The sequence below is a fragment of the Triticum urartu genome, chromosome 7 (genome assembly GCF_003073215.2).
Source record: "Triticum urartu cultivar G1812 chromosome 7, Tu2.1, whole genome shotgun sequence".
Lineage (NCBI taxonomy): Eukaryota > Viridiplantae > Streptophyta > Magnoliopsida > Poales > Poaceae > Triticum > Triticum urartu.
Genome location: NC_053028.1, coordinates 495847905 through 495872377, shown reverse-complemented (window position 1 = coordinate 495872377; position 24473 = coordinate 495847905). Strand labels below are relative to the sequence as shown.

The following is a 24473-nucleotide window of genomic DNA, read 5'->3' as shown; positions in this document are numbered from 1 at the left end:
AGTGCATCGCAGAGTCATCGGACGGTGAGTTCGACGACGCCTGGCGTCGGGAACTCTTTCTGGTTCCCTTGGCCTTCTTGGTCTTCTCCAGCACCGTATAAGGGGCCGGAATCAACATCTTCGCTAGAAGAGCATCTGCGGGGTCTTCTGGTAAAGGAGCCGGACAGTCGATCTGTCCGGCCGTCTTCTGCCAGTCCTGTCAAAGGTACGGGAGTTTAGATCCCGCATGGAGTCAATCTATAAAAAATAAGTATCCCGTGAAAGGTAAAGCGGCTTACTGCACTAGCTTGGCGCTTCGCGCCGAATCCGCGATCCTCAGTAATAGGAGGGGGGACCTCGGCACTTTTGAACAGCACCCTCCAGGCATCTTCGTGAGTTGTGTCGAAGAGCCTGTTCAGAGTTCGGTGTTGCACCGGGTCGAACTCCCACAAGTTGAACTCCCGTTCTTGGCACGGGAGGATCCGGCGGTGGAGCATGACCTGGACCACATTGACAAGTTTGAGCTTCTTGTTCACCATGTTTTGAATACATGTTTGGAGTCCGATCAGCTCTCCCAAACTACCCCAAGATAGGCCCTTCTCTTTCTAGGAAGTGAGCCGCGTAGGGATGCCAGATCGGAACTCGGGGCCACTGCCCATGCAAGGTCGCATGGCTCGGTGATGTAGAACCACCCCGATTGCCACCCCTTTATGGTTTCCACAAAGGAGCCCTCGAGCCATGTTACGTTGGGCATCTTGCCCACCATGGCGCCTCCGCACTCCGCCTGGCGCCCGCCCACAACCTTCGGCTTGACATTGAAGGTCTTCAACCATAAGCCGAAGTGGGGCTTGATGCGGAGGAAGGCCTCACACACGACGATAAACCCCGAGATGTTGAGGATGAAGTTCGGGGCCAGATCGTGGAAATCTAGGCTATAATAGAACATGAGCCCCCGGACGAATGAATGGAGAGGGAATCCCAGTCCGCGGAGGAAATTGGTGAGGAACACTACCTTCTCATGGGGCCTGGGGGTGGGGATGAGCTGCCCCTCATCTGGGAGCCGGTGCGCGATGTCGTCGGGCAGGTATCCGGCTCTCCCCAGTTTCTTGATGTCTCCCTCCGTGACGGAGGAGACCATCCACCTGCCTCCCGCTCCAGACATGGTTGGAGAAGGTTGAGGTGGGAAGTGCGGACTTGGGTGCTAGAGCTTGAGTGTGCGAAAACGGATGAGCAAATGAGGAAGAAGGCGTGGATAGAAAGGTGAATCCTTATCCCTTTATATGGGCGGACGAAGCTAAGAGTCCCCACTTGCCTGGTAAAACTCGCTTATCCCCCAAGCGCCGTAATTGATGGCGCAGTTGGGTTACCCACGCCCGTATTGATGAGAATCCCGTAATAAGGGGACACGATCTCTGCTTTGACAAGACGTGTCGAAAAGCTGCCTCGCGTTATGTGTGGGGCTGGTTAAAGGAAACGGCTCGAATAATCACCGGGCCATGACATAACGTCATGCTGCCAAAACAAGCCAGCAAATTAGATCTACGAAAATATTATTCTCTCTACGGTGGAATGTGGAACTTATTTTGCAGGGTCGGACACTATCCTCGTATTCAAATTCGTCTGTGATGTATTCGGAGAAGGAACCTGCCTTGCAATGCCGAAGACAATATTGCGCGCCGGACTCATCGTCATTGAAGCCTGGTTCAGGGGCTACTGAGGGAGTCCTGGATTAGGGGGTCTCCGGACAGCCGGACTATATCCTTTGGCCGGACTGTTGGACTATGAAGATACAAGATTGAAGACTTCGTCTCGTGTCCGGATGGGACTCTACTTGGCATGGAAGGCAAGCTAGGCAATACGGATATGGATATCTCCTCCTTTGTAACCGACCTTGTGTAACTGTAACCCTCTCCGGTGTCTATATAAACCGAAGGGTTTTAGTCCGTAGGACAACAACCACAACATACAATCATACCATAGGCTAGCTTCTAGGGTTTGGCCTCTCCGATCTCGTGGTAGATCTACTCTTGTACTACCCATATCATCAATATTAATCAACCAGGATGTAGGGTTTTACCTCCATCAAGAGGGCCCGAACCTGGGTAAAACATTGTGTCCCCTGCCTCCTGTTACCATCCGGCCTAGACGCATAGTTCGGGGCCCCCTACCCGAGATCCGCCGGTTTTGACACCGACAACAGGCTTCTCCAAAAGTCTATACAAAACCAAATGCTTTGATCACACTATCAAAGCATTTATTCCAACTCCGAGAGGCTTGCACCAGCCCATAAATGATCGCTGGAGCTTGCACACTTTGTTAGCTCCCTTTGGATCGAGAAAACCTTCCAGTTGCATCATATACAACTCTTCTTCCAGAAATCCATTCAGGAATGCAGTTTTGACATCCATTTTCCAAATTTCATAATCATAAAATGCGGCAATTGCTAACATGATTCGGACAGACTTAAGCATTGCTACGGGCGAGAAGGTCTCATCGTAGTCAATCCCTTGAACTTGTCGAAAACCTTTCGCAACAAGTCGAGCTTTATAGACAGTAACATTACCATCAACGTAAGTCTTCTTCTTGAAGATCATTCTCAATTGCTTGCTGAGGGAGTCCTGGATTAGGGGGTCTCCGGACAGCCGGACTATATTCTTTGGCCGGACTGTTGGACTATGAAGATACAAGATTGAAGACTTCGTCCCGTGTCCGGATGGGACTCTCCTTGGCGTGGAAGGCAAGCTAGGCAATACGGATATGTATATCTCCTCCTTTGTAACCAACCTTGTGTAACCCTAGCCCCCTCCGGTGTCTATATAAACCAGAGGGCTTTAGTCCGTAGGACAACAGACAATCATACCATAGGCTAGCTTCTAGGGTTTAGCCTCTCTGATCTCGTGGTGGATCAACTCTTGTACTACTCATATTATCAAGAATAATCAAGCACGACGTAGGGTTTTACCTCCATCAAGAGGGCCCGAACCTGGGTAAAACATCGTGTCCCCTGCCTCCTGTTACCATCCGCCTTAGACGCACAGTTCGGGACCCCCTACCCGAGATCCGCCAGTTTTGACACCGACATTGGTGCTTTCATCGAGAGTTCCATTGTGTCCTCGCCGTAAGGAAGGATGCGTCGTCTCGTTGTTAAAAACAACATTACCACCGGGGGAGCCCTGGCTATCGGCCAAACTCTCCGGCTAGGCAGTTTCATCATGACCGCCCGTTCGGCTGCTGCACCGACGATCACTTCTCGGGTCATCGAAAACAGCCTCCACGTTGGCTCGGAATACGCCGAGCAGATGGATCCAATGGAGCTCTCCTCCCTAAACCAGCTCTTAGATCGCATCGCCGCCTTGGGAGTCACTACGGAATATGATCAGATTGGGATTAAACCCGATCAAAGGGAGATTAATTGTCCACCGTGACCCATCATATCGCGGTGGTGGAGGAACAATGCGGCGATTCTTCCTCTATCTTGAGGACTAACTATGTCCGGATTCCTGAGCTCTCCGAGCCGGATACCCGTTTATGGGAGGACATCACCCAAGCCCTGAACCTAGAGTCAGGCAGCGGGCCAGACATATCGGGCAACACTACGGAATCCGAACTTCCAAGATCGGAAACGCCTCGGCCCCTGGGTCTCAGATCGGGTAAGGGTTTGGACTCAAATCCACCCACCCACCCAGACATAAACGATCTTTCCTACATCAGGCAAGAGCCTCATGAAACACTACATCATTATTGGGCCAGATTCCTCCTTGTGATGAACAAGGTTAAGGACTGTCGCGAGGAAGACGCAGTCTCATTTTTCTGCAATAATTGCATGGACAAGGGAATCCTTAACGGCTTAAGTCGCCATGACATATCACGCTTCACTGACTTGGCGTCCATAGTACGAAAGTACTATGTGATGGAAAGCGCCTGGAAAACCAAAACGAAATTTTGGGACAATCCGGCTCAGAATATACACCCAGTCCAAAGTAAAAGGGTGCACTATCATAAGACACCCGAGTTAGTTACAAAGAAACAAAAACCCTCTATAGGGCATGGAACCGTATTGGAGGGATGGCTTAACGGACCCTGCAAAATTCATAGTACATCAGATACCATACCAACACACAGCCTTAGAGCATGTTGGATACTCCGGCAGGTGGCCAAAAGTGGTGAGGACCTTCTCATCCCAAATGCCACAGAGCACCATCCCGTGGATAACAATACAATATTAACAGTCTTTGAAACCTTCGCATCAAATAATAGGCGCAAGTGAACACTCCGCAGCCTCGCCGAAATCTGCCACGTGGCAGCAATGAATCCATGGAGTGACACGGCTATTACCTTCAATGCCAGTGACGAACCTAAATTTCGAATAGCCTGAGAACCAGCTGCACTGGTCCTCAGTCCAATTGTGGACGGCTTTCGACTCACCAAAGTACTCATGGACGGCGGCAGTGGATTGAACCTCATCTATGAGGAAACTCTTCAAAAAATGGAAATAGACTGGAACCGCATTGAGCAAAGCAGCACAACCTTCAGAGGAATCATCCCCAGTCGGGAAGCACGCTGTGCTGGGAAAATCACACTAGATGTGGTATTCGGCACGCCGAAGAACTATAGGTCCGAAGAAATTACATTCCAAGTGGCCCCGTTCAGTAGTGGATACCACACCCTTTTAGGATGGGAGGCGTTCATGATATTCCAAGCCGTACCCCATTATGGGTACATGAAGCTCAAAATGCCTGGGGCCAACGGAATCATCACTCTTGCTAGTGATCCGGACACAGCACTCTGCGCCGAAAACAAAACAGCCGCATTGCCCCTCGAGGCATTATCCGAAGCCCTTTTGGCCGAGGAATTAACTGCGCTACACTCCACAGTGGACAGGGACGACGTGATACTTGACAAGAGATCCAAGTCCACCTCTTTTAAACCAGCGGATGAAATAGTCAAATTCCAAGTCCACCCCACGGACCCTACAAAAATAGCCTCCATCGGGGCACAGTTAAACCCCACCGTGGACGCCGCACTACGAGAGTTCCTGCGCGAGAATTGGGACATATTCGCCTGGCATCCCTCAGACATGCCAGGAATCCCACGCAGGCTGGCTGAGCACAGCCTCAATATTCTAAAGGGATTCAAGCCGGTCAAGCAGACTCTTCGGCGTTTCTCTGAACCTAAGAGACAAGCTATGGGAGAAGAACTATCCAAGTTATTAGAGGCCGGATTCATTAGAGAAATAAAACACCCGGACTGGCTAGCAAACCTGGTGATGGTACCAAAGAAGGACAAATCTTGGCGCCTATGTGTCGATTTCAAGGACCTCAACAAGGCTTGCCCAAAGGACCCCTTTCCCCTCCCCCGCATTGATCAAATTATCGATGCTACCGCAGGACACGAGTCATTGTGTTTCCTCGACGCATACTCCGGCTACCACCAAATCAAGATGGCGGAGTCCGACCAAGCCGCAACAGCATTTATCACACCATACGGCCCCTTCTATTTCAACACAATGCCTTTTGGGCTCAAAAACGCCGGCGCAACATATCAACGCATGATTCAGACATGTCTGGAGAAACAAATCAGCAAAATAGTAGAGGCATACGTAGATGATGTGGTCGTCAAAACCAAACACGTCAACTCTCTAATAGACGACTTGAGGCTCACATTTGACAACCTCCGATCATACCACATCAAGCTCAATCCAGAAAAATGCATTTTCGGCGTACCAGCCGGAAAGCTCCTGGGCTTCATTGTCTCCAGTAGAGGAATTGAAGCTAATCCGGCCACAATCCAAGCTCTATCACAGTTGGCTTTCCTAACGGATCTCAAACAAATCCAGAAATTAACTGGATGTGTGGCGGCTCTAAGCCACTTTATCTCCCGCTTAGGAGAAAAGGCATTACCCCTTTATCGCCTCCTTCGGCGCACCGAACACTTCGAGTGGACGGACGCTGCCATAGCCGGATTGGAAGAAATAAAAGCCATATTGGAAACCAACCCAATCATGGCCGCGCCAAACATCGGTGAACTAATGCTGTTGTACATTGCGGCAACTCAGTAGGTTGTAAGCACAGTGCTTGTCGTCGAACGAGAAGCGGACGGACATAAATTCCATCTTCAAAAGCCGGTATATTATGTATCCACTGTCCTCACTCCATGCAAATCACGGTACCCACATTATCAAAAGATAGCCTATGCGGTATTCATGGCACCCCGGAAGCTGCGACACTACTTTCAAGAGTGTTCGATTACAGTAGCCTCAGAAGTGCCACTTAATGATATTATAAACAACCGTGACGCCACGGGCCGGATTGCTAAATGGGCCATTGAGCTCCTCCCGTTCGACATAACATACAAACCGCAGTGAGCCATTAAATCCCAAGTATTGGCCGACTTTGTCGCCGAATGGACGGAAGCCGAACTCCCTAAAGAGTACAGCGCATACTCCAATTGGATCATGCACTTCGACGGCTCCAAAATGCTGGTTGGTCTGGGGGCTGGCGTCGTCCTGACGTCCCCAACCGGAGATACAGTTCAATACGTACTGCAGATAATGTATACAGACTCCAACAACGCAGCCGAATACGAAGCCCTGTTACATGGTCTTTGGATGGCAGTTTCCATGGGCATTCAACGCCTGGAGGTGCGTGGGGATTCGAACATCGCAATATCCCAAATAAATGGAGACTTCGATGCCAAGGATCCGAAGATGGCGGCCTATCGAAACGCCGTCCTAAAGAGGTCAGCTCAGTTCGAGGGGCTCGAATTTCACCATGTGGCTCGGGAAAACAATCAGGCGGCAGATATCCTCGCCCGCATCAGCGCAAAACGCGATGCGGTCCCCCCAACATCTTTTTGGAGAGGCTGTTTAAGCCATCCGTGGTATGGGAAGGGGACACCGGTAACAATAGTCCGGACCCGGCCAAACTGCCCGATACTGAACACTCTGACACAATCGGAGGCTCTACCACCGAAATAACACCTTCAGCCCACGTAATAATGGCCATCATCGCCCCGTGGACAGAACCATTCACTACAAGAAATATGTCAACTTATGACCACCACTATTGGTCACTGAATGGTCACAAATTTTCATTTGTGACCTTTTTGTGACCAAAAACATAAGGTCAAAAGCTGGCCGTCATAAACTGACTATAGCGACCTTCTCTGTGAGAAGGTCGTGGACGTTTACGACCAAAATATTCCTACTGTGGCGTTTTGGTCACTAGCAACCTCCCCAGGCCACGTAGGCATCCAGCGTGGCAAGCTGATGTGGCACAAGATTCAGCCCGGTCCAATTCAGTTTTCTACATGGGCCTAGCCCAACAATTCAGCCTATTTGTGTTTTTTCTGTCTGTCAATTTTTGGTTGGGTTCATGAGCCAAGCCCAATATTACAGCCTTTTTATTGTTGGGTTGTGGCCTTTTTGTCTAAACGAATTTAGTTTTTCTTTTTTTCCCAAAAGAAGGGTCCACTAGTCAGATGGGTCCCAGTTGTCAGGTTCTAGTAACAGGTTCCCATTTGTCCCAATTGGTCCCAATAGTTTCAGTTTTTCTTTTTCTCAAAAGATTGGTCCCAATTGTCAGTTTCTAGTAATGGGACCCGGTTGTCAGGGTCAAGTTCTTTAGATTTCGTTTCACAGTAAATAAGTAACCAATATCTAAATCAGCACTAGCAAAATACACTGATTGAAATAGTAGCCAGAATGGCAATCAAAGTATTACAACGTGAATACATTTTTGTGGGTAAACGTGGATACATCATACAACACAAATACAGTGGCAATGACAGCTCTACTGCTTCTGTCGATCTTCTTCAACATGGACCTCCTTCAGTCCTTCTATAGCAGTCACAAACTCTCCTCCTTTCAACCTTCTTTTGCATGGAGCTACTGTGAGAGGAAATCTACAGTTAAGAACAAAATACGTATACAAGCAATTGGGTACAAATCACTTTGGAAAGAACAAGATATCATTTGGCTGGACATGAATATCACTTGTGCATGGGACAATATCTATACAATTGTACAATGCGAAAGGAATTACAACTAAACAACAATTATCATTATAATAAAAGGCAGAAACTATGTTGTGCTCTATACAATTTTATCAGTAAAAAGTGAATTTATCAAACAAAATTTAACACTATAAACAGGCAGAGACTGTGCAAGTTTATCAGTACAAACTGGATTTCTAAACAACATTTGACTAAAACAACAATCTATTTAAAGTACTTCAGGTTTGAGCCATTTTCAATGTTGTCATTTACTTTACAGATAGTATAACAGTATAGCATAATAGTACCAGTGCCAGGCAAGGTAGCTGTTACATGAATCGGAAAAGAATCAAAAAAATCTAGAGCCAATAAATTATGAACAAAACAATAAAAAATGAACAAGTTGTTTAGAATGATAACACAAATTCAGCTTGTACAATGCTTTCATTCTCCAGCTAGTTAAAATGAGATACTCATGCATACAAGAAAGGTGACGAAAGAAAATAGAGCATTTTACTCATAGCATGCAAAGTATCAATATTCTGTTCTTATCAGCTTATTCTTATGCCTAAAGCAAGTAAGGAAATCTGACCAAATAATCTACAATTTTTTGACCAAGTAAAGACACGCGACTTTTTGCGCAAACAGGAGGAAAAGGAGGCAGAAAAGTATCACTTAAATGTAATTGAAACGAAAGTGTGGATACACCATTACACCTGAGCTTGTATTACTCATTCTCCTTGATTAGGATTTGCAACTGGGAAATGCAGGAATCATACACAGTTAAGCAGATTGATACATTTGTCTGCAACAATCAGCAAACCATAAATCAGATCAAATGTTTCAATCTCATGAGAAGACTAAAAAAGACTACATCAGTACCTAACTAATGGTGCAAACTATATTGCCAATGCATACTTTGTGATGAGAAAAATGGCTAGATCATCATCTAACACCCTCGATTGCTTGTTCAAGCAATCAATACCACAGCTATAATCTTTGTGGACTATTTGTGTTACATACTTGCATCTTTTCAGCAAAGGTGCAGGGAAATTTTATAGTACACATTGATGACAGTAAACCTATGGACATTCTGTTCATCCAGAGAAAAGTAGCAAATACCATATGATTACTCCAGTTTATACTCCTCTTTTAGAGGTATAGATTATAGTTAATGCACCATGATGGGAGCTGATGTCCATGAGTATTTGCAAATGATACACCATCATGGAGTAGGATAACATGTTTTAGCAATACAGGTTGTAGAGTAAACAAGCAAGCAATACAGGAAGAATGCCCCAATTCATAGTCGTTCCGCATTTTATGACAGGAGAGAGTTCATCCAAAACAACACTTTAAAGAATTGGGGCATTCTAGCTAACAGGAAGGAAGGAAATAGAGCAGGCACATGCTACAATGGGGACCCATCATTACTGTCAGCACCACCCGGGGAGGCAATTCATATGCGGAACGACTACGATTCAGTATTCCCTGGTGCAACAGAAACAGATATGATGCCCAGCCACATACATAATCACTAACCAGCAACTACACTAGTTTAATGTGTTCGGCTGGCACCAGCAGTGAACTGCCCCCCAACAGTTTGGCACCCGCAGTGCTGCTACTTAGAGAGTAGATAAAGTTGGCAAGCAAATCGGGGCATTCGTACCTGCTTCTTCTTCCTGGCGAGGTTCCAGATCCGCTAGGGCATGTTCTCCAGCCGCGTGTTCCGCTCCTGCGGGCTCCTCATCGCCGACGTCTGACGTACATAACAAAAAAAATCCAGAATAAATCGCCGGAAACTACATCCACCTAAGCTAATCTAATCTGGAGCAAGCAGTTAATTAAGACACGAGGAGGAGGAGCGAGGAAGGGGGCGGGGGCGAGGAAGGCTTACGCGGACCCAGGTCTTGTAGAGGTCGGTCTCGTCGAAGCCGGAGATGACCTCCTCCATGAAGTAGCACCCCGGGTTGAAGCGGCCGCGCTCCCGCAGCATGAGCGACGACTTGTCCCGCCTCTTCTCCGCCCCAGAGCCGCCGCCCCCGGGCGCCGCGGAGGAGGAGGCGGAGGCGGCCGAGATGTCCCCCGCGGTGCCCCCCGCGTCCAGGATGGCCTCCAGGTAGCTGGTGATCCAGTCGTTCCCCACCATCGCGCCGCCCGCGCCCGCGCTCTCTCCGGCGCTGTCGGGTGACGAGATGAGATGAGATGCGGTGGGGGGCCATCCTGGATGGGAGCGCGGCGGTGCTTTTCGATCTGCATCGTTGTAAAGGACCAGGAGCCACGCCACGAAAGCTATGGGTGAAGGCGAGGGGAGGGCGGTGGGTGGGGGCGGCGGCGGCAGGAATCACGGGTGGGAGACGAGACGAGGGAGACGGAGGCGACAAAGCGGGACTTGGGTGAGTGGATCTGGCCGCGGTGAGGGGAGAGGAGGGGGAGAGGGCGGCGGTGGTTGGGTTGGCCCCGGTGGTGGAGTAGAGTGGAGCCCGACCGGGGTCGGGGAGAGGATGGAGGCGAGCGGTGGCGGCTGGGGGATGGAGGGGATCGAGAGAGAGCGAGGAGGAGGTTGGATCTGGGGGATCGAGGGGAGGGTGGGTGGGTGAGTTAGGGTTTTGTTTCTCGGGAGAAGCTCCACCGTAGGATGGGTGCGCGATGGATGGCTCAGATTGAGTCCAATTCGGTGATCCGTGTGAACATGGTTCCTCACATCTCATTGGTCCATCCAATCCACTCTCTTCCCAAACAAAAAAAATCCAATCCACTCTGTTTTTCTAAACATAACAATGGCATAGTTTGTCAAAATGATCTCGTATTTTGCATAAGTGTGCATCTTGGAATGACAAACAATGTTGCCAAATAAAGCTTTCATTTTCTTTGCACAAAAAATTCATTTTCCAATTTCCAAGTGCCAAAATGAGTTTTTTTTTGTGAAGGACCTACCAAATAATTGTTGCAAATTTGGACCAATTCATTTTTCTAAAATACTAGGCCATATTTAATGCACAAGTGACGAAATGGTTGGGTGTAAAAAGTTTTGATTCACCTCTCGTGAAAAAGACAAATTTCTGCCGTTTCAGCTGGAAGCGGGTCAAATTTAAACTGCAGCTGCCTCATAGTTTACTATTTTTTTACAAAAATCATTTCTAGGTACATAAGTATCTATTTAATCAGAGAAACACCAAAAAAATTCCAAGATTCAACCACTAGCTAGGAATGGTCATTCCCGCCATTTTGACCGCATTTTGAAACGGGCATAAAAAATTCAAAAAAAACAAAAAATTTGGAAACCTTCGCATTGTGTCATCATATGTGGCCAAGTTCTCAGGAAAAATAACAAACTTGTAATACGGCAATTATTTTAAAAAAGTGTTCTCAGAAACAAGCTATCACGTGTGGAGATCGATGGCTTTCAAGCCAAATGATCAATCTTATGGCCACATTCATGGCATAGTTTGTTCAAATGATCTCATATTGTGCACAAGGGTGCATCTTGGAATTCCAAACAATGTTGCCAAAGGGAGTTTTCATTTTGTTTGCACGGAAAATTCATTTTCCATTTTTTTGAGTGCCCGAAATGAGGTTTTTTTGTGAAGGACCTACCATATATTTGTTGCAAAATTGTACCAAATAATTTTTATAAAATACTAGGCCATATTTAATGCACAATTGACCAAATGTTTGGGTGTAAAAAGTTTTTATCCACCTCTGGTGAAAAAGACAAATTCTCGCCGATTCAGCTGGAAGCGGGTCAAATTTGAACTGCAGCTGCCTCGTAGTTTGCTCTTTATTTTTTCCAAAAATAATTTATAGGTACATAAGTATCTATTTAATCAGAGAAACACCAAAAAAATTCCAAGATTCAACCACTAGCTAGGAACGATCATTCCCGCCGTTTTGAACGCATTTTGAAACGGGCATAAAAAATTCAAAAAAAATCAAAAAATTGGGAAACCTTCGCATTGTGTCATTATATGTGGCCAAGTTCCCAGGAAAAATAATAAACTTGTAATACGGCAATTATTTTAAAAAAGTGTTCTCAAAAATGAGCTATCATGCGTGAAGATTCATGGCTTTCAAGCCAAATAATCAATCTTATGGCCATATTCATGGCATAGTTTGTTCAAATGATCTCATATTGTGCACAAGGGTGCATCTTGGAATTCCAAGAAATCTTGCCAAAGGGAGTTTTCATTTTCTTTGCACGGAAAATTCATTTTCCATTTTTCGAGTGCCCGAAATGAGGTTTTTTTTGTGAAGGACCTACCATATATTTGTTGCAAAATTGTACCAAATCATTTTTATAAAACACTAGGACATATTTAATGCACAATTGACAAAATGGTTAGGTGTCAAAAGTTTTGATCCACCTCTGGTGAAAAAGACAAATTCCCGCCGATTCAGCTGGAAGCGGGTCAAATTTGAACTGCAGCTGCCTCATAGTTTGCTATTTATTTTTTCCAAAAATCATTTCTAGGTACATAAGTATCTATTTAATTAGAGAAACACCAAAAAAATTCCAATATTCAACCACTAGCTAGGAACGGTCAAGCCCGCCGTTTTGACCGCATTTTGAAACGGGCATAAAAAATTCAAAAAAATCAAAAAATTGGGAAACCTTCGCATTGTGTCATTATATGTGGCCAAGTTCCCAGGAAAAATAACAAACTTGTAATACGGCAATTATTTTAAAAAAGTGTTCTCAGAAACGAGCTATCATGTATGGAGATCAATGGCTTTCAAGCCAAATGATCAATCTTATGGCCACATTCATGGCATAGTTTGTTCAAATGATCTCATATTGTGCACAAGGGTGCATATTGGTATGGCAAACAATGTTGCCTAAGGAAGTTTTCATTTTCTTTGTACGAAAAAAACCATTTTTCATTTTTCGAGTGCCCAAAAGGAGGTTCTTTTGTGAAGGACCTCCCAAATAATTGTTGCAAAATTGGACCAAATCATTTTTATAAAATACCAGGCCATATTTAATGCAAAATTGACCAAATGGTTGGGTGCAAAAAGTTTTGACCCACCTCTCGTGAAAAAGACAAATTTCCGCCGATTTAGCTGGAAGCGGGTCAAATTTGAACTGCAGCTGCCTCATAGTTTGCTATTTATTTTTTCTAAAAATCATTTCTAGGTACATAAGTATCTTTTTAATCAGAGAAACACCAACAAAATTCCAAGATTCAACCACTAGCTAGGAACGGTCATTCCCGCCGTTTTGACCGCATTTTGAAACTGATGAGATGGCGCCTAGTCATCACAACCCACCACAATCTACAAGGCTATGACCATCTATATTGGTCATTAACAACTAGAAATAAGGCAACGGACTAGCACTGTTTGCTTTGTGACCATTTCGTGTAAGGAAATTACGACCTTTCTGACCAAAATGGTTGCAATGGTTTAGGGTTTGGAGCCCCCTGAACAGCTTTTGACCAATTGGTCTAAAACGGTCATAAATTTATGACCAATTCTTCGAGGGTCACTGACAGAAGGTCATAAGTTGACATATTTCTTGTAGTGATTCCTGGCCTACCTAACTAGGCAGGAACTTCCCGAGGACTAAAATAAGGCACGCTGCATAGTGCGGCGATCCAAAGCCTACAGGGTCCACGAGGGAGAGCTGTATAAAAAAAGCACTACCGGAGTCCTTCAAAGGTGCATCTCCGAAGAGGAATGGCACAAACTTTTGGCAGAAATTCACGCCGGACTCGGCGGCCACCATGCCGCAGCCCGGGCCCTTGTAAGCAAGGCCTTCCGTGCATGTTTTTATTGGCCGACGGCCCGGGTAGATGCACCAGACTTGGTCCAACACTGCGTCGGTTGCCAGCTTTTTGCAAACCAAAGCCACATGCCACCCACCGCCCTCCAAACAATCCCCATTACCTGGCCCTTCACTGCCTAGGGGCTTGACATGGTTGGACCCCTTAAAGGGGGAACCCATAAGAAAAAATAGTTACTGGTCATGGTGGATAAATTCACCAAATGGATAGAAGCCAAACCTGTTAAAACGGCCGAATCCGCACCGGTGATAGACTTCATATCCAGGGTTCTACACCGTTATGGTGTCCCCCACAGTATCATCACTGACAACGGCACAGACTTTACGGCCGACGAGGTAAAACTCTGGTGCAGCAACATGGGCATCAAGCTCGATTATGCTTCTGTCTATCACCCACAAACCAACAGCCAAGTTGAGCGAGCAAATGGTCTTATCATGAGCGGCATTGAACCCAGATTAGTGTGGTCCTTAAAGGAGTCTAACACGCACTGGTTAGAGGAGCTCGACTCCGTACTCTGGGGGCTGCGGACCACGCCGAATCGTACTACCGGATACACACCCTTCTTTATGGTGTACGGCGCAAAGGCGGTTCTGCCCTGTGACATAATTCATGACTCACCTCGAGTGCGCATGTACGAAGAAAGAGAAGACAAGCTTGATTGGCAGGACAGTCTGGACACCCTGGAGGAAGAGCACGACGTGGCAAAAGCCCATTCCGCATTCTATCAGCAATAGGCTCGAAGATACCAAAGCAGAGAAGTACGGGCCAAAACTTATAACATTGGCGAGCTAGTTCTACGCCTGCCGGAGAAGAAAAAGACCAAGCTCGAGCCCAAATGGGAAGGTCCCTTCATTATTGACCAAGTTCTGACCGGTGGAGCGTACCGTCTGCGGGATGCATCAAATAATCGACTTGAGCCGAACCCATGGAACGCAGCCAGGCTCCGAAGATTCTACGCCTAGTGCCGGACTCTATGTTCGTCTCCTTCCTCTGTCCATTTTTTCGCATTTACATTATCTGTCTTATTTCTCTTTCTTTCTTTTATTCTTTCTCAAGGCCTTCAAGGCCAACTTGTGCCTTGCTTGCACACTATTGACGCGCTAACCGCGCTCGTTATACCTGGGGGCTTCTTACACAGAAGCTTAGTTATTTATCTGGGCTTCATGCCTCGCACATGTGTTATTCTTCCGCATGTACCTTTTCTTCGCCATTATATGCATCGATATGACTTAAGTTTTGGCCAAGCTGGGTTGCCTGGCTCTTCTATTTATGCCCTACGTCCCCGTTAATTCGGCTAGGGCATAAGGGGAGCACCTCTGCGATTGTTACTGCCGGGTCAGTCGGATGTGTACCTCAGACTGGGTGAAGCCGAAAGCTAGCGTTCTTAAGGGAATATTTGGTCGGTGAACAAAAGATGACCTTTATTTATTTTCCATATGTGCCCCTAGATGTTTTTTCGTGCGTTTCCTCTCGCAGTCCAGACATGCACTTTAGGGCATGCATACCCAGGGAAAGGAACCCTTAACGGAACTATTCTCCCTGGAAGATGTTTCTTACTACCCATGTAATATAACATAACTAGTTGGGTACTTGTCTGATCAAGCACTAATGAACCCTACGCCTGGTTTCCACGCATACCCCGGTTCTTATATAACCGAGCGGGTATTCGGATACACTCCGGACTATCGGGTCCCGAGGTTGAAGCGAAAAGGTCCGCCATGACAAATGATTTACAATCCGGCTAGAAGGCATTATACATGTCACTTTAATTACATAGTCATGTAGACTGACTAAATTCATCTTCTATACCTTCCAACAGGCTGTCTTGCCTACAATCCTGTTGGGAATACTTTGCGGTTAATTCTACTTGCCCATACACTAAGCTAACGGGGATCTCTTTCCCATCGGGCCCCACAGGTCCGACCTCGGCCATGTGGTTTGGGTCAGCCTTGGTATACCGTGTCTCACCATAGCCTAGGCTTCCCTGGCACCTTGACGGTAGGCCAATATCTTCCATAATCGGAAGTGCCGCCGTGCTCCCTTGAGCTTCTCCGCAAGCTCTCCAATGCCTTCTGGCAGGGAGACGGATGACCATAAGGCCTGGGAAATACCTTGCATCACCTGCCGAACTTGTTCGTACAGTTGTGAAAGCTCGGGTAGAAGATCACCCGCAGACCCGGGCATCTCCTCCGCGGGACGACCCGTCAGCATACCTGCAGACATAACTCTGTTAGCCGGCTTCTCCGCCGCCCCCTTTTAAGGGTTCGTTCAAGCACTTACTGAAAATGCCGCGTCGAAGCCGCTTATTATCCTTCTCGGAGTCCGCAAGCTGGGCTCGAACATCTTCCAGTTCCACGCTCAGCTTGGTATCGGCGTCTTGGAGATTGTTTTTCTCCCGCCTGACCTCAGTCAGCACGCGTTCGCCAGCCTTTAGCTGTCGTGCGACATGCTGGTCCTCCGGATTCTCTCCAGATTCATCTGCAACATCTATTGTTAGATCTGCAGCCACGCCGCATGCTATATGGTATCCATCATTCTTTGAAACAAATGTTACCAGCTGGGTACTTTTTAGGTTCCTTCAATGCGGCAACGGCGGCCCGAAGTTGGGTCTTGCATTCCTCCAGCTCCTGTGATAGTCGGGTATTCTTCTCTGTAAGAACCTGCACAATAGATGATCCTTAAATAAGTTCTGCTAACTGTTTCAAGTCTCAGGGGCTACTGATACACATAATCGTCAGATTCTCTTACCCGTACATCCCTTACATACTGGTCCGTGGCTCTGGCTAGACCATTTTGAGGAGCACGGAGGTACGTGTCTCCAGAATAGAAGGCATCGAATGCCTCTGGTGAGAAGCAAGCGTCACGGAGTACGGCCTGGCAACGCCTATGATTCATGGCGCTCTCCACTTCTGAATTTGTAGCGGATAATCTATCCGCATCCTCTGTAGGGGGAGTATCCGGTGTCCGCCCCATGTCGGCTTCTGCCTCTATGTCCGGTCCTGAAGCCCGACTGGTGGAAGCATGATCGGCATCCTCATCGGATATATTCCGGCGAGCGTTTTTTTTGTTAAAGAAATATGGACGTCATTACATTTTGAGAAAGACGACAACCACGGAGCGGGGTTTTTGTCATACCTCTGTGCCGGCGTCTCCGTCCTGACCGCCTTCCTTTTTGGCTTGCCCGGCCTCGGTGCCTCTTGTTGGCAAGTTGCTGCGGGTTCGGCATGGCGTCCCGAATGCCTTCCCTATAAAACACCATATGTATATGGTAGGTGAAGTGTCTAAAAGGGGATCCTAGTCTTTGGAGTTGGGATTTTTTGGTTTTTCTTACGTGCGGCGCAGGAAGCAGTCCGGGATAGTCGGCTGTAATGGCCACCATGGCGTCATCACAGCTTAATTGATAGAATTGCCGGTCTATCAGCTCCACGAATATGTCCGGATCTTCTTCAAGTCTGGGACCGAGGGCCCGGTCAGGGTCCTCTGGTTGTGGAGATGGGCTGTTGACCTCCCTTATGGATTTTCGCAGTTCCTGCCGCAAAATGGCAAGGTGAGTGCCTACGACAAAGAATGCGGGAAGAATGGGAGTAAGGAGATATAACTCACCCAGCTTGGAGGGTTGTACATGGAGAATCCATCCCGTGGCTTGATGCGGACGAACTCCTCTTCCTCTCCGTTGAACAACCCGAACAGAATTTTTGCTAAAGCAGCAGCATTGTCCGGACCCTTGCGCCCGTAACGGGTGGCATCATCTTCCCCATTAAAACACCACAGGGGGTGCCCTCGATATTGAAGTGGCTGCACTCCCCGCATTATGCATATTGACATAACCTCGATTACTGTCAATCCTGATCAGGCCAGCACTTTAATCCGGTTCATCAGGTAAAGGACTTCTCCGTTATCTTCCTCCTGGGGGCTCCGTGGGCACCAGCTTCGGCGTTTCTTCAGAGGAACATTGTTGAACTCGGGAAGACCCCACCGAACATGGTCCGGAAGGGGGACGTCCTCCATATAAAACCATTCCGAAGGCCAGTCCTCGGACATCTTATTCGGAGTACCGGACAGGTATCCGGTTTCGGTGATGTGCCATATTTCGGCTCCTCCCACTTGATTAAGTGACCCCTCCTGTGTACGGGGGACGAGGCAAAATAACCTTTTTCACAGCTCGAAATGAGCCTCACAGCCCAGGAATAACTCGCAGAGGGCAACATAGCCGGCGATGTGTAATATGGAAGCAGGGGTGAAATTATGCAGTTGGAGGCCGTAAAACTCCAAGAGCCCGCAGAGGAACGGATGAATTGGAAATCCGAGTCCCCTTAATAAGTGAGGAACAAGGCATACCCGCTCCCCCGTAGAGGGGCTGGGGAAGCTCTCCGCTTTCTCCCCGCCGTTGTAGGTGGCGAGCCCGGCTCGGACGGGAACCATATACGCTGGAGGGAGAAATCCCTTAGTCTGCAGTTCGACTAATCGACTATGTGGGACGGAACACCTCTCCCAATCACCGGGCTTAGGGCTACGGGGGCGGGAGGAGGAGCTGCGGTTGTCGGCCATGATGGAGTGGATTTTTCCGAAGCACGCTCCGGTGGATTCTCGCTGGGGAGGGTGATATGGATTGGATATAAGAATCCCCATCCCTTTAATAGACAATTTATTTATCTGGCTAGGTGGGCGAATGTAAAAATGACATGGCTCCTCGTATTCATTCGTTGCATGGAAGATAGCCCTTATTGGGCGCAGAAGCCAAGAGGTCCTACATTTATGGGGCCGGACACTGCTTAACAAACATTCAGAATTTGGAGAAGAACCGCCTTGTAATGCCGAAGACAATACTGCGTGTCAGACTTGACGTCATTGAAGCCTGGTTCGGGGGCTACTGAGGGAGTCCTAGATTAGGGGGTCTCCGGACAGCCGGACTATATTCTTTGGCCGGACTGTTGGACTATGAAGATACAAGATTGAAGAATTCGTCCCGTGTCCAGATGGGACTCTCCTTGGCGTGAAAGGCAAGCTCGGCAATATGGATATGTATATCTCCTCCTTTGTAACCGACCTTGTGTAACCCTAGCCCCCTTCGGTGTCTATATAAACCAGAGGGCTTTAGTCCGTAGGACAACAGACAATCATACGATAGGCTAGCTTCTAGGGTTTAGCCTCTGTGATCTCGTGGTAGATCAACTCTTGTACTACTCATATTATCAAAAATAATCAAGCGGGACGTAGGGTTTTACCTCCATCAAGAAGGCCCGAACCTGGGTAAAACATCGTGTCCCCTGCCTCCTGTTACCATCCGCCTTAGATGCACAGTTCGGGACCCCCTACCCAAGATCCGTCGGTTTTGACACCGACACTTGCCGATCACCGGGCAAGTCAACCAAAGTCCACACTTTGTTCTCATACATGGATCCCATCTTAGATTTCATGGCGTCAAGCCATTTTGCGGAATCTGGGCTCACCATCGCTTCTTCATAGTTCGTAGGTTCGTCATGGTCTAGTAACATAACTTCCAGAACAAGATTACCGTACCACTCTGGAGCGGATCTTACTCTGGTTGACCTACGAGGTTCAATAACAACTTGATCTGAAGTTTCATGATCATCATCATTAACTTCCTCACTAATTGGTGTAGGTGTCGCAGAAACCGGTTTCTGCGATGAACTACTTTCCAACAAGGGAGCAGGTACAATTACCTCATCAATTTCTACTTTCCTCCCACTCACTTCTTTCGAGAGAAACTCCTTCTCTAGAAAAACTCCGAATTTAGCAACAAAAGTCTTGCCTTCGGATCTGTGATAGAAGGTGTAACCAAGAGTCTCCTTTGGGTATCCTATGAAGACACATTTCTCCGATTTGGGTTCGAGCTTATCAGGTTGAAGCTTTTTCACATAAGCATCGCAACCCCAAACTTTCAGAAATGACAACTTTGGTTGCTTGCCAAACCACAGTTCATAAGGCGTCGTCTCAACGGATTTCGATGGTGCCCTATTTAACGTGAATGCAGCCGTCTCTAAAGCATAACCCCAAAATGATAGTGGTAAATCAGTAAGAGACATCATAGATCGTACCATATCTAGTAAAGTACGATTACGATGTTCAGACACACCATTACGCTGTGGTGTTCCGGGTGGCGTGAGTTGCGAAACTATTCCACATTGTTTCAAATGAAGACCAAACTCATAACTCAAATATTCTCCTCCACGATCAGTGAAGGAAATATGCCCTAGAGGCAATAATAAAGTTATTATTTATTTCCTTATATCATGATAAATGTTTATTATTCATGCTAGAATTGTATTATCTGAAAACATAATACTTGTGTGAATACATAGACAAACTAAACGTCACTAGTATGCCTCTACTTGACTAGCTCATTAATCGAAGATGGTTATGTTTCCTAACCATAGACATGTGTTGTCATTTGACTAACGGGATCACATCATTGGGAGAATGATGTGATTGACATGACCCATTCCATTAGCTTAGCACCCGATCGTTTAGTATGTTGCTATTGCTTTCTTCATGACTTATACATGTTCCTATGACTATGAGATTATGCAACTCCCGTTTGCCAGAGGAACACTTTGTGTGCTACCAAACGTCACAACGTAACTGGGTGATTATAAAGGAGCTCTACAGGTGTCTCCAAAGGTACATGTTGGGTTGGCGTATTTCGAGATTAGGATTTGTCACTCCGATTGTCGGAGAGGTATCTCTGGGCCCTCTCGGTAATGCACATCACATAAGCCTTGCAAGCATTGCAACTAATGAGTTAGTTGCGAGATGATGTATTACGAAACGAGTAAAGAGACTTGCCGGTAACGAGATTGAACTAGGTATTGAGATACCGACGATCGAATCTCGGGCAAGTAACATACTAATGACAAAGGTAACAAAGTATGTTGTTATGCGGTCTGACCGATAAAAGATCTTCGTAGAATATGTGGGAGCCAATATGAGCATCCAGGTTCCTCTATTGGTTATTGACCGGAGACATGTCTCGGTCATGTCTACATTGTTCTCGAACCCGTAGGGTCCGCATGCTTAACATTACGATGACAGTTTCATTATGAGTTTATATATTTTGATGTACCGAAGTTTGTTCGGAGTCCCGAATGTGATCACGGACATGACGAGGAGTCTCGAAATGGTCGAGACATAAAGATTGATATATTGGAAGCCTATGTTTGGACATCGGAAGTGTTCCGAGTGAAATTGGCATTTTACTGGAGTACCGGGAGGTTACCGCAACCTCCCCGGTAACCTAATGGGCCTTAATGTGCCTAGTGGAGGAAGAGGAGAGGAGGCCTAGGGGCTGCCACGCGCCCCTCCCTCCCAAGTCCGAATTGGACAAGGAGGGGGGGCGGCGCCCCCCCTTTCCTTTCTTCCCTCTCCTCCTTCCCCCCAAGTCCTAATCCAACTAGGGAAAGGGGGGAGTCCTACTCCCGGTAGGAGTAGGACTCCTCCGGCGCACCTCCTCCTAGGGCCGGCCGCACCCCCTTTGCTCCTTTATATACAGAGGCAGGGGGCACCTCTAGACACACAAGTTGATCTGCGTGATCGTTTTCTTAGCCGTGTGCGGTGCCCCCTTCCACCATACTCCTCGATAATATTGTAGCGGTGCTTAGGCGAAGCCCTGCGACGGTAGAACATCAAGATTGTCACCACGCCGTCGTGCTGATGGAACTCTTCCCCGACACTTTGCTGGATCGGAGTCCGGGGATCGTCATTGAGATGAACGTGTGCTAAAACTCGAAGGTGCCGTAGTTTCAGTGCTTGATCGGTCGGGCCGTGAAGACATACGACTACATCAACCGCGTTGTCATAACGCTTCCGCTGTCGGTCTACGAGGGTACATAGATTACACTCCCCCCTCTCGTTGCTATGCATCACCATGATCTTGCATGTGCATAGGAATTTTTTTGAAATTACTACGTTCCCCAACAGTGGCTTCCGAGCCTAGGTTTTATGTGTTGATGTTATATGCACGAGTAGAACACAAGTGAGTTGTGGGCGATATAAGTCATACTGCTTACCAGCATGTCATACTTTGGTTCGGAGGTATTGTTGGATGAAGCGGCCCGGACCGACATTACGCGTACGCTTACACGAGACTGGTTCTACCGACATGCTTTGCACACAGGTGGCTGGCGGGTGTCAGTTTCTCCAACTTTAGTTGAACCGAGTGTGGCTACGCCCGGTCCTTGCGAAGGTTAAAACAGCACCAACTTGACAAACTATCGTTGTGGTTTTGATGCGTAGGTAAGATTGGTTCTTGCTTAAGCCCGTAGCAGCCACGTAAAACTTGCAACAAACAAAGTAGAGGACGTCTAACTTCTTTTTGCAGGGCATGTTGTGATGTGATATGGTCAAGACATGATGCTAAATTTTATTGTACGAGATGATCATGTTTTGTAACCAAATTATCGGCAACTGGCAGGAGCCATATGGTTGTCGCTTTATTGTATGCAATGCAATTGCGCTGTAATGCTTTACTTTATCACTAAGCGGTAGCGATAGTCGTGAAAGCATAAGATTGGCGAGACGACAACGATGCTACGATGATGATCAAAGTGTCACGCCGGTGACGATGGTGATCACGACGGTGCTTCGAAGATGGATATCACAAGCACAAGATGATGATGGCCATATCATATCACTTATAATGATTGCATGTGATGTTTATCTTTTATGCATCTTATCTTGCTTTGATTGACGGTAGCATTTTAAGATGATCTCTCGCTAATTATCAAGAAGTGTTCTCCCTGAGTATGCACCATTGCAAAAGTCCTTCGTGCTGAGACGCCACGTGATGATCGGGTGTGCTAGGCTCTATGTTCAAATACAACGGGTGCAAAACAGTTGCACACACGGAATACTCGGGTTATAGTTGACGAGCCAAGCATATACAGATATGGCCTCGGAACACGGAGACCGAAAGGTCGAGCGTGAATCATATAGTAGATATGATCAACATAGTGATGTTCACCAATGAAACTACTCCATCTCACGTGATGATCGGACATGGTTTAGTTGATTTGGATCACGTGATCACTTAGAGGATTAGAGGGATGTCTATCTAAGTGGGAGTTCTTTAGTAATATGATTAATTGAACTTAAATTTATCATGAACTTAGTACCTGATAGTATCTTGCTTGTTTATGTTTGATTGTAGATAGATGGCCCGTGCTGTTGTTCCATTGAATTTTAATGTGTTCCTTAAGAAAGAAAGTTGAAAGATGATGGTAGCAATTACACGGACTGGGTCCATAACTTGAGGATTATCCTCATTGCTGCACAGAAGAATTACATCCTGGAAGCACCGTTGGGTGCCAAGCCTGCTGCTGGAGCAACACCAGGTGTTATGAACGTCTGGTAGAGCAAAGCTGATGACTACTTGATAGTTCAGTGTGCCATGCTTTACGGCTTAGAATCGGGACTTCAAGGACGTTTTGAACGTCATGGAGCATATGAGATGTTCCAGGAGTTGAAGTTAATATTTCAAGCGAATGCCCGGATTGAGAGATATGAAGTCTCCAATAAGTTCTATAGCTGCAAGATGGAGGAGAACAGTTCTGTCAGTGAGCATATACTCAAAATGTCTGGGTATAATAATCACTTGATTCAATTGGCAGTTAATCTTCCATATGATTGCGTCATTGACAGAATTCTCCAATCACTTCCACCTAGCTACAAGAGCTTCGTGATAAACTATAATATGCAAGGGATGAATAAGACAATTCTCGAGCTCTTCGCAATGGTGAAAGCTGCGGAGGTAGAAATCAAGAAGGAGCATCAAGTGTTGATGGTCAACAAGACCACTAGTTTCAAGAAAAAGGGCAAAGGGAAGAAGTAGGGGAACTTCAAAAAGAACAGCAAGCAAGTTGCTGCCCAGGAGAAGAAACCCAAATCTGGACCTAAGCCTGAAACTGAGTGCTTCTACTGCAAGCAGACTGGTCACTAGAAGCGGAACTGCCCCAAGTATTTAGCGGATAAGAAGGATGGCAAGGTGAACAAAGGTATATATGATATACATGTTATTAATGTGTACCTTTCTAATGCTCGCTGTAGCACCTGGGTATTTGATACTGGTTCTGTTGCTAATATTTGCAACTTGAAATAGGGACTACGGATTAAGATTGGCTAAGGACGAGGTGACGATGCGCGTGGGAAATGGTTCCAAAGTCGATGTGATCGCGGTCGGCACGCTACCTCTACATCTACCTTCGGGATTAGTATTAGACCTAAATAATTGTTATTTGGTGCCAGCATTGAGCATGAACATTATATCTGGATCTTATTTGATGCGAGACGGTTATTCATTTAAATCAGAGAATAATGGTTATTCTATTTATATGAGTAATATCTTTTATGGTCATGCACCCTTAAAGAGTGGTCTATTCTTATTAAATCTTGATAGTAGTGACACACATATTCATAATGTTGAAGCCAAAAGATGCAGAGTTGATAATGATAGTGCAACTTATTTGTGGCACTACCGTTTAGGTCATATCGGTGTAAAGCGCATGAAGAAACTCCGTACTGATGGACTTTTGGAACCACTTGATTATGAATCACTTGGTACTTGCGAACCGTGCCTTATGGGCAAGATGACCAAAACACCGTTCTCCGGTACTATGGAGAGAGCAACAGATTTGTTGGAAATCATACATACAGATGTATGTGGTCCGATGAATGTTGAGGCTCGTGGCGGATATCGTTATTTTC

The 24473-nt window shown here is 46.7% G+C and overlaps 1 protein-coding gene across 4 annotated transcripts; it reads right to left on the bottom strand.

The window, feature by feature from the left end:
* Positions 1-7648: 7648 nt before the first annotated feature.
* On the bottom strand, positions 7649-10539 carry LOC125524547 (probable sucrose-phosphate synthase 4). Of its 4 annotated transcripts, none has more exons than XR_007290827.1 (4): positions 9869-10539; positions 9641-9730; positions 8688-8776; positions 7649-7881 (listed from the first exon to the last, which is right to left on the bottom strand). XR_007290827.1 is itself a non-coding variant. In XM_048689583.1 (3 exons), exons 1-2 carry the CDS (start codon positions 10118-10120, stop codon positions 9674-9676), a joined length of 309 nt encoding a protein of 102 aa, XP_048545540.1. In that variant the 5' UTR covers positions 10121-10539; the 3' UTR covers positions 7649-8776; positions 9641-9673. The 4 variants fall into 4 exon arrangements, 1 of the variants encoding a protein (XP_048545540.1); XR_007290825.1 differs by having other exon boundaries at positions 7649-7867; XR_007290826.1 differs by having other exon boundaries at positions 7649-7864.
* Positions 10540-24473: the final 13934 nt, after the last annotated feature.